A 10,595-nucleotide genomic window follows, 5' to 3' on the forward strand; every position below is an offset into this window, starting at 1 on the left:
CCGATGTGTCCATCCGACCTGTCCCAGATGTGTCCATCCCACCTGACCCCGATGTGTCCATCCAACCTGTCCCCTGATGTGTCCATCCAACCTGACCTTAATGTGTCCATCTGACCTGTACCTGATGTGTCCATATAATATTAACCCCAAAGTGTCCATCCAACCTGTCCACGATGTGTCCATCTGACATGTCCCCGTTGTGTCCATCCGATCTTATCCTGATGTGTCCATCCAACCGTACCTAGATCCGACCTGTCCCTGATATGTCCATACTACCTGGCCCCGATGTGTCCAGCCAACCTTACCCCGATATGCTCATCCTACCTGTCCCCGATGTGCCCATCCCACCTTAACTGCTGTGTCCATCCTACCTGTCCCCAATGTGTCCTTCCGACCTGACCCCGATGTTTCAATCTGACCTTTCCACAGGGCGTCCATCCGACCTGACACCTATGTTTATATCTGACCTGTCCCTGATGTGTCTCTCTTGCCTGACCCCGGTGTGTCCATCCGACCTTACCAAGATGTGTCCATCCAACCTGACCCATCTGACATGTCCCCAGGGTGTCCATCCAACCTATCCCTGAATTGTCCATCCAACCTGACCTGATGTGTCCATGTGACCTGTCCCTGATGAGTCCATCTGACCAGTCCCCAGGGTGTCCATCTGACCAGACCCCAATGTGTCCAGCCGACCTTACCCAGGTGTGTCCATCCAACCTGTCTCCCATGTGTCTATCCAATCTTAACCCCCATGTGTCTATCCTACCTTACTCCAATGTGTCCATCCCACCTGTCCTCTATGTGTCCATCCGACCGCTCCCCGATTTGTCCATCCGGCCGGTCCTTGATGTGTTCATCTGTCCTAACCCCGATGTGTCCATCTGATCTGACCCGGATGTGTCAACCTGACCTGACCCCGATGTGTCCATCCGACCTGACCCCGATGTGTCTATCTGACCTGACCCAGATGTGTATATCCAACCTTACTGTAATGTGTCTATCCTTCCTGACCTTGATGTGTCCATCTGACCTGTCCCAAGGGTGTCAATTAGACCTTTCCCCAATGTTTCCATCCGATCTGTCCCAGATATGTCCATCCAACCTGTCCCTGATGTGTCTGTCCCACCTGTACTGATGTGTCCATCCTACCTGTCCCCGATGTGTACATCCGACCTCACCCTGATGTGTCCATCCGACCTGTCCCCGATGTGTCCATCCGACCTGTCCCCATGTGTCCATCCGACCTGTCCCCGATGTGTCCATCAGACCAGTCCCCCATGTGTCCATCCTACCTGATTCTGATGTGTCCATCCGACCTGTCCTCCATGTCTCCATCCGACTTGTGCCCGATGTGTCCATCCCACTGGTCCCCGATGTGTCTATCCGACCAGTCCCCGATGTGTCCATCCGATTGGTCCCTGATGTGTCCATCTGACCTAACCCCGATGTGTCCATCCTAACTGTCCCCAATGTGTCCATCCGACCGGTCCCCGATGTGTCCATCCGACCGGTCCCCGATGTGTCCATCCGACCTGATCCCGATGTATCCATCCAACCTGTCCCCACGTGTCCATCCTACCTGACTCTGATGTGTCCATCCGACTTGTCCCTGATGTGTCCATCCGACCGGTCCCCAATGTGTCCATCCGATCGGTCCCTGATGTGTCCATCTGATCTAACCCCGATGTGTCCATCTGACCTGACCCTGGTGTGTCCATCGGACTTGACCCTGATGTGTCCATCTAAACTTACTGCAATGTGTCTACCTGTTCTGACCTCGATGTGTCCATCCGATCTGTCCCAGATGTGTCTATCCAACCTTTCCCCGATGTGTCCATCCCACTGGTCCCAGATGTGTCTATCCGATTGGTCCCTGATGTGTCCATTTGACCCGTCCGCGATGTGTCCATCTGACCTGTCCCCGATCTGTCAATCTGACCTGACCTTGATGTGTCCAACCTGACCTTTCCCCGATGTGTCCATCCGAGCTCATCCCAAAGTGTCCATCCGACCATTCACCGACGTGTCCATCCGACTTGTCCCCGATGTGTCTATCTGACCGGATCCATATGTGTCTATCCGACCTGACACCGCTGTGTCCAACCGGGCTCTCCCCAGTGTATTATACAATCTAACTCAATGCCTGTCCTCGATGTGTCCATTCAACCTCACCCAGACGTGTTTACCCGACCTGACCATTTCCTGTCCACCTGACCCTGATGTGTCCATCTGACCTTACCCCAGGCCACCAAACATCTAACATATCCACCAAATCTACCTAACACAAATATTTTATGGTCACAAAGCAATCAGGGACTCCAGCAGCAAGATCTGCAAATCTCAGCAATTAAGAAATTAAGACCAATAAAGAAAAATCATGACGGCTCCAGCTTGTGGTGGGAGCTGCTTATCTGCGCTTCTATTGGATTTTACCTGCCCCCATTCACCCAAAACATGGAACATAGATTGTAACATAGAGAGATGTCTGATGTGTGCAGAGATGTGCAGCACAATATCGGGACTGACTTATTTCATTAGTGATTTTAGTTATTTAGTTATTTGTGATAGGTATTTCCATGGTAAATTCTTCATTACAAATTAAAGACTGCTCACTCTTGGCTGGTGAAACAAGTGGAGTTAGAAAACACCGTTTTCTTATATTGCACATTTGGGAGTTGAGTCTGTTTGACTGTCAGTTTTATTTTAAATAGTTTTTTTTCCTCTTTGCTTGCTGACCTCTAAGGGGGTTTGGTCAGGCTTTCAGAGGTGATTTGTGTTCTGGGCAGAATCAACTTGAGCTTGCTTACTCTTGACTGATGAAATAAATGGCTTGGAATTAGGTAGAGTTTGAAAACAAAAGGAGCTGATTTATCAGATTTAAGGCAGATTTACTAAACATTTTTTTTTAGGTCTGTGTACACGAAGGAAAATGGCAGAGCTCAAGTCCAAAATTCATAATAGCAATGTCACTGCCTTAAATGGCCTAAACTTGATATGATTGGGAAATAGTTATTAAAATTGGGGTTGACAAAGCACCAGGACCCGAAAGATTACATCCACGTGTCAGTTATTTCAAAGCCATTATTTCTCATTTTTAGAGACTCTTTAGTCCCTGGCACCTCAAACCAAAGCTCCTTATAACACGTTTACTATGCTATTGATCAATCAGATAATAATGTCAGACCCAGGAGAGGTCCATGGAGAGAATTTGGAGGGTCCACATACCTGGTCATTCATGGCTGGGAGATCTCGTGCCGTCCTTAGTTTTATCAGCTCAGCTTTCTGGAAATGTGAAGAAGTTCCCTTCAGTGTTTCCTGCAGAGCAGAGAGAGGAAGTTCCTTGTGATACCCAACTTCCACTCCAAATCCAGGGCTAACACTTCCTCCATCACCACCCACAGCTCCCTTCAGAACCTCTGATTCGGGGGAGATAATAAATGTAACATCTACCCGGGGCAGTAAAATGGAGAAATGGGTAGGGTGGGCAGGTGACCCGGGTCCATTGTGACTGGACACATAACCGGGCGCCTGAGGTTGTGGAAGAGTTGCTGTGATTGGATATGAAAGAAGATGTGAAAGATTGGGCCCCGTGTATCTGAAGACATTTCTGCTGAGGGCAGTGTGAGTGAAATTGTTGCTTTTTCTTCTGTTTCAGTTAGTTTTTCCCCTCTCCTTCTGTCTCTATTGTAGCTGAGACATAAAAGTTGGGGCGGATTTCAGGAAGCCGGTGCAGATGCCCAGAGGATGGGGTAGAAGAGTGGGGCAGGTGGAAAAAGAAAAAGGTGCAAAGGGAGGATTCTGAAACTTGGCAAGTGGTGGGAACAACAAGGATGAAGAGGAAGAAGTCAGGTGAGATGGCACAATAAGGATGAAGTATTGTCTGATGGGGAAGTGAAACGGATGGATGAATCATCTTTTCATCAGGTTATTCATGTAGGTGAATGGTAATATTCTGATGGTAGTGACCACTCCATTGAAGCTGAGGACTGATGACATGGCCTTTTCCCCAGAAGCCTCCAATCTTGTGGATTCTGGTAGCGTGCAGGTGTGGTCGCTTCTTTGGGTCTCTTGCAGCTGAGCCTTACAGGGAAGTCGCTGTTCCTTTTACCACCAATAAGGTAACTTGTGGGAGGGTGTGATAATCTTGTATTAATTGGGCAGAGAGTGTTGTGTGGGTTCCTCTGGGCATTGCCCCCTATTAGAGTAGTCACTTATGCTGATGATGTATTCCTCCACCCTGGCCCCTGCCCTAACCGAACTATTCAACCTCTCCCTTTCTACTGGTAAATACCCCTCAGCTTCCAGAGCTGCCCCAACTCCCTGGAATGGTCTCCTCGTCCTATTCGGCTTGCTCCTATTTTCTGCACATTTAAAAGAGAACTCAAAACCGAACGCTTCCCCCTCACCTACCCGTCTTCTTCTGTCTCCTAAACCTCACTACTTCCCACCATTCCATATCCCCCTCCTATTGTGTGATACTTCCCCTCCTCCTAGATTGTAAGCTCTTCGGTGCAGGGTCCTCTCCTCCTTCTGTGTTACTGTCTGTATCTGTCTGTCATTTGCACCCCCTAATGTACAGCGCTGTGTAATATGTTGGCGCTATATAAATCCTCTTATTGTGCATAGAAATGATTCTCCTGACCACACAGGTGGCAAATCTTCATGTTACAATCCTTTCCCCTGACACACAGCTTTCATTGTTCATCAGAATGGTTCATCAGTCTAAGCTTTTCCAAAAAGGGGTTTCATTTTCTAGTGGCTTTAACTCATCTTTATTTATACTAACAGGTGTTCAGGAGAGGTTCTGCAATGGTCAGGGGAAGGTCCTGCAGTTGTCAGGAGGGGTCCTGCGGTGGTCAGGTGGAGGTCCTGCTATTCTTAGAGAGAGTTCCTGCGGTGTTCAGGGGCAGGTCCTGCAGTGGTCAGGGAGAGGTCCTGCAGTGTTCGAGGAGAGGTCCTCCAGTGGTCAGGGAGAGGTCCAGCGGTGTTCAGGGAGAAGTCCTGCAGTGGTGAGGGGGAGGTCCTGCGGTGGTTAGGGAGAGGTCCTGCGTTTTTCACGAGGGGTCCTGTGGTTAGCACGGAGAGGTCCTGCAGTGGTCAGGGAGAGGTCCTGCGGTGGTCAGGCATAGGTCCTGCGGTATTCAGGTAGTTGTTCTATGGTTTCAAGGAGAGGTCCTGCGGTGGTCAGGGAGAGGTCCTGCGGTGTTCAGAAGAGGTACTGCAGTGGTCAGGGGAAGGTCCTGCAGTTGTCAGGAGGGGTCCTGCTGTTCTTAGAGAGAGGTCCTGGGGTGTTCAGGGAGAGGTCCTGCGATAGTCAGGGAGAGGTCCTGCAGTGTTAAGGGAGAGGTCTTGGTTAGGTGGAGGTCCTGCGGTGGTCAGGGAAAGGTCCTGCGGTGGTCAGGGAGAGGTCCGGCAGTGTTAAGGGAAAGGTCCCGCAGTGGTCAGGGAGAGGTCCTGCAGTGGTCAGGAGGGGTCCTGCGGTGGTCAGGGAGAGGTCCTGCAGTGGTCAGGGGGAGGTCCTGCAGTGGTCAGGGGGGGTCCTTCGGTGGTCAGGGGGAGGTCCTGCTGTGCTTAGAGAGAGGTCCCGCAGTGGTGGCATCAGAAAGCATCTTAGGGTGAGTACATTATAAATTATCGTCTCTTCACCTCAGGAAATGAGTACAGGGGTACATAACACCCCTTATCCATTCTCTGAAAGAATTAGTAAACCCCTAGAAATACCCATATAGGTAAAAATTTGTCATTGTTTTTTTTTACTTTCCCCATGGTGAGGGGGCCGATATCTGGGGGGGTCTTTTTTTTAGGGGGCTTTCACTGTACAAATTGGCCCCCCACCTACAATAAAAAGAATTGGTTGTGGGGAAGAGGCACTTGCATCCACTGGAGGGGGACTGGGTCTCTAATCTTGCACCAATACATGCTATTGCCCTTTTTTCCCATTTTTTGGGAAACCAAAATCTCAGAGGACCTGTTATGGATAGGAGAGAGTCACCAACCAAAAATATTCACTGACCAATAGGAAGGAGGACACGGATATCACTGACCAATAGGAAGGAGGACACGGATATCACTGACCAATAGGAAGGAGGACACGGATATCACTGACCAATAGGAAGGAGGACACAGATAAAGTCAGAATGTAGGGGTAGCGAGGGGTGAGGGGTAGGAGGGCGCTGTAGTCCAGTAGGTGGGGCTGTTGTCAGCCCAGACAGGAAGTTAGGAGCTCCCTGGTTTTTTGGCAGATTTTTTCTTTTTGCGTTCTTTGGGGTTTCCCCTATATTACCTGAAGCCTTTGTACCCCCCCCCCCCACTGGGGGCAGCCAATCAGCAAATTTGTGAGTGGACTGCTCAATCTAAAAAAGGAATCACAGCATGGGAGGGTGAATTGTCCTGGGGGTGAAGGATGTCAGAACATATTTAATGTACAGCGCTGCGTAATATGTTGGCGCTATATAAATCCTGTTTATTAATAATAATAATAATAATAATAACATGAAAGGTGAATAGGGCCATTCCAAGAAGAGATTGTCAGTAATATTAAACTTCCTGTAGGGGGCAGAAAATCTACAGCCCTAAATCATATTCAGTCATCCCCAAACTCCACCCCTTTCCTTCTGTCAGTTCCATAACCCCGCCCATCATATTTAGTAATCCCCCTCCATCCTGTATGTCTTCACATTATCCCCTTATTCAAATTAGTGACCTTGTAGTTCCGCCCCATATTTGTTAAATAGCCCCGCCCTTTCTCTTCACTCAAAGCCCGCCCTTCTGATTTCTCATCTTCATAAACCCGCCCCTTTAATGTAAACCACGTGCAAGAGTTGCAAACTCCGCCCTATATAAAGGTGGGATTATTTTACAGGACCCCGCCCATTTATTTCAGCTTCTAAACCCCGCCCTTTCCTCTTCTATTACCGCCTACCTAAATCCCGCCCTGTAGTCCAGCCTCTTCTTATTACCGTACTTGTACCGCCAACTCGCCTTTAACTTCCCTCTCAGCTCCACAGTGTCAATCCCGGGGGCGGAGTCCTGTGAGGTGCAGCGCAGACCTGGGGGCGGAGTCCTGTGACGTGCAGTGTCAGACCTGGGGGCGGAGTCCTTTGACGTATAGCGTCAGACCTGGGGGCGGGGTTCTGTGACGTGCGGTATCAGCGGCGGGGCGGAGTCTTGTGACGTGCGGCGGCAGACCTGGGGGCGGAGTCTTGTGACGTGTGTCAGAGGCGGGGAGAAGTCCTGTGACGTGCGTTGTCAGGGGCGGGGCGGAGTCCTGTGACGTGTGTCAGGGGCGGGCCCAGGTCCAGAAGCCGCAGAGAGGCCGCATCGTACAGACATCGTACAGACAGTGCAGGCAGAGCGCTCCCCTCCCCCTCCATGGACTGTCCCTTGCATTAGGAGCCCCCTGTCATGTGCTATGGGGCAGAGTCTGTGATCTGAGTGAAGTGTCAGCTCTTGGGCCCAGGAATCTGATCGGATTTCCCCGCCGGAATGGATTTGTGCTCCAGGATCGCAGTGTGGATGGTGTGCGCCTCATTCCTGCAGCATGGACGGGCAGAGAGACCGACTGGGGCCCCTCCGGAGGAATCCCTACAGGCAGGTAAGTCTCCAGAGCCGGGCAGGTAGGTGGGCACGTGTCACAGGGTGCCAGCTCATGGAGGGCGGTAAGTGTACCTAGGCCATGTCCTATACGCCCTGCAAGGGGTGGGATTGTAGAGCGCCCCCGCCCTGCAAGGGGTGGAATTGTAAAGCACAAATTTATCTTAAAGCAGGCAGAGTTTTGCATTCTCTGTGGCCCCCTGTACTTCTGCTCTACACCCTTCCTTTTCTCTTTGGCGCCCCCGCCCTGTACAATTTGGGCACTTTTTGGGGTCACTCGGTGGGTTTCTTATGGCGTCGTGGTTCGGAGTTCCTCTCTGTAGGCCATCTGCGTCCATCGGAGGGCCGGGCTTGGATATGGAGCCTGGGAATGGCCCCCTGGGACACCCGATTGGCTCAGGACGGAGAGTTTCCTTATCGCCCGCCACTCTGGGCCAAATAACAAACTCATCAACCCTAAAGAGCTTCCTGCAGCTGAAGGAGTGAGACTCCGCCTCCTGACACCTAAAGTGGAACTCCAGCTCAGAAAAGGGCAGGAATATTAAGTTAGGATTCCCCCTCACTTCCTGTAAAGTTACCAGTACAGGAAATAAGCAGAATTTCTCTTTGTTCACGTGTAACATCCTGTCCTGGTGACCACACAGGAAATGAGGCAAAGTCTCCTGATTGGGGACACCCAGCAAGAAACCTGACAGAGGTGCTCAGTGTCACCTGACCTCTGAAGTGGGGGGGGGGCTGCTATGATATCCTGGGGGGGCGTGTCCTGCCTCTGGGGGGCTTTTTGGTGTTCTGAGGGTCCATGGATGACCTTTGACCTTGGGTGAGATAACAGAGGGTAGATCGCCACCCTGTGGCAGGAAATAGAATCTGCACGTGTAATATGGAGGGGGCTGATGTGTGGGGTCACCGGGGTGGGTTGGGCCCCAGACATGGGCAATCAATCTGCAGCTCGCTGGTAGTAGGTGGGGCCGGAGTCCCCCCTGATCGCCCTGCTACTATAACACTATGTAATGTACAGCGCTGCGTAATATGTTGGCGCTATATAAATCCGGTATAATAACAGACAGCTTGGCGTCGGTTGGCCGGGTGAATGTTTGTTGTGCGGAGGGGGGGAGGTGCAGCTTTGATGACTGTAAATAATTCCTCTAGAAGCGGCCACCCCGCCCGGGATCATTGTGTGCCAGGAGGGGTCACCCCTAGTGGCGGGCCCCGGGATGGCACAGAGACAAGGATCCGTCTTCTTCCTCCATCGGGAAGGGATTGGTCCCTGGCTTTACCCCTGTGGCCCCGGAAGGTCCTCACCATATCTGTCTCTGGCATCAGCCAATCGCTCCAGTTTCCAGCAGTGTTGGGGGAGGGGATGGGGGGTTACATTTTGACCTTGTTGCCGCCCCCTGCAGGCCGGGTGTCTCCGCTGGTTTCCTGTGTGGTCCCTGAGCTGCTCGGAATGTCAACTTTCCATGTGGTCACCCCGCAGCTTTGTGTAAAGGAATTTGAAGATTTTCCTTTGGGGTCACTGAGCTTCTCCGCATCTCTCCGTAATGCCCGGGGGGGGGGAGGGGGTCCTAAGGGGCTAGTGCCCCAGGGGGGCGGGGGTCAAATTTGCCCTCGGGGATGCGGCGAGGGAAAAATTGTGGTGAGAATTGGGAGACGAGGACAGAGTGTTGTCACCATCTAACAGGAAGTGCCCGGGCCCTAATGCCCCCCACACACTCTCATACACAGCGCCCCCTTCAGGCAGAGGTTGGGATATTTGTGATGGTGGCGAGGTTTTGTGGTTACGTATCTCTCGTTGTGAGGAGGAAGTGACACAGGAAACGCTGCCAGGAGCTGGTTGTGTGATAGAGACGTGTTTGTTGTGTCACCTCCAGGTTGTATGTGAATGTTGTGTGGGGTGAATGTTGTGTGGGGTGAATGTTGTGTGGGGTGAATGTTTTCCCATTGTGGGGTCTTTGTGTGTGGAGGGGGCAGAGGAGCAGCAGGTGGATGTGGGGGAGGGGTGCACATTACTGTTCTGGGGGCTCATTATCAGTAGGGGGGGTTAATGCACTGTTGCCCCGGGGGCATTTATATCCCCAGCATATTATCACCTGAATGTTTTGTCCTCTTTTGGTAAAACGCTTTGCGTCTGGCGCTGTGCCTGGGAAATCATTGCTTCAGGTTTAATGAGGATTGGGGGACCCGAGGGGCCCTCAGTGGCCTCCAGGTTAATTAGGTGGAGGAATCAGGTGACCCTGTATGTGGGTGACCCAGATTTCAGAAAAGCGCTCTGCCACCCCGATGAAGTTTTATCATCTGTGGAAAAACTCCGGCTAAAACAATTCCGTATACAACTACATCTGACTGCGCAATTCTGCCCCCTACTGCCTGTAATATTGTACTACAATCTGGTGATCCTGCCAGTCCACTTCCTGTAATGGGCCAAGCTGGACTGCTGTAAGGGACATCAGTTCTTTATATTGGCTTCCTGTCCTGGACCCGCCCACTCATATTATACACCAATCACTTTACTGCTCTTAGTGGGCGGAAGGAGGCGGGCTATAAATTCTTTTTTTTTCTCCAAGCCCCGCCCTCAATTCTTATGCCTCACTCCAGCTTAGAGATCTGATGACACCGGGGTGAGTGTGCAAAAACATGGCCGCCCTATCAGAGTTCCCGTTTCTGTGAATCTCTCGAACAGGGCCCATCATGCCCCTCCGTACATACTCCAAGTGTCTATGCCGTGCCTGCTGCCTCTATCAGTCCCTTGCACATCTGTCACCACTTCCTCCCCCATTTCCTTCCCGGATGTGGTAACCCTGCCCCCTCTATACTCTGCACAGTCACAGTGCAGGAAAAGTCTGTAAAATATTTCACTGACAACATGCTGAACCACCTGACTCAAAAATAGCAGAATGGCTAAATATTCTATACAAAGACAGTGATTGGCTGCATTGTCAGTGATGTCACCGGTCTCCAGTGATTGGATAGGCTGCATTGTCAGTGATGTCACCGGTCTC

General features: G+C 51.2%; 2 protein-coding genes across 4 annotated transcripts in view; one reads left to right on the forward strand and one right to left on the reverse strand.

Moving 5' to 3' along the window:
• Nucleotides 1-3,244, reverse strand: part of RHOG (ras homolog family member G) — a 14,876-nt gene extending 11,632 nt beyond the window's left edge. Inside the window, exon 1 of the mRNA XM_072399924.1 lies at nt 3,229-3,244. Coding sequence (XP_072256025.1) covers nt 3,229-3,236 — 8 coding nt within the window. The 5' untranslated portion in view covers nt 3,237-3,244. The remainder of the gene's footprint in view (nt 1-3,228) is intronic.
• A 4,020-nt stretch (nt 3,245-7,264) lies between these two features.
• Nucleotides 7,265-10,595, forward strand: part of STIM1 (stromal interaction molecule 1) — a 19,684-nt gene continuing 16,353 nt past the window's right edge. Inside the window, exon 1 of one of the 3 annotated variants that reach the window (XM_072399944.1) lies at nt 7,265-7,597. In XM_072399944.1, the coding sequence (XP_072256045.1) occupies nt 7,489-7,597 (109 nt within the window). In that variant the 5' untranslated portion in view covers nt 7,265-7,488. The remainder of the gene's footprint in view (nt 7,598-10,595) is intronic. The other 2 variants (XM_072399953.1, XM_072399963.1) reach the window with 2 other exon arrangements.

Source organism: Pyxicephalus adspersus, chromosome 1, assembly GCF_032062135.1.
Source record: "Pyxicephalus adspersus chromosome 1, UCB_Pads_2.0, whole genome shotgun sequence".
NCBI lineage: Eukaryota > Metazoa > Chordata > Amphibia > Anura > Pyxicephalidae > Pyxicephalus > Pyxicephalus adspersus.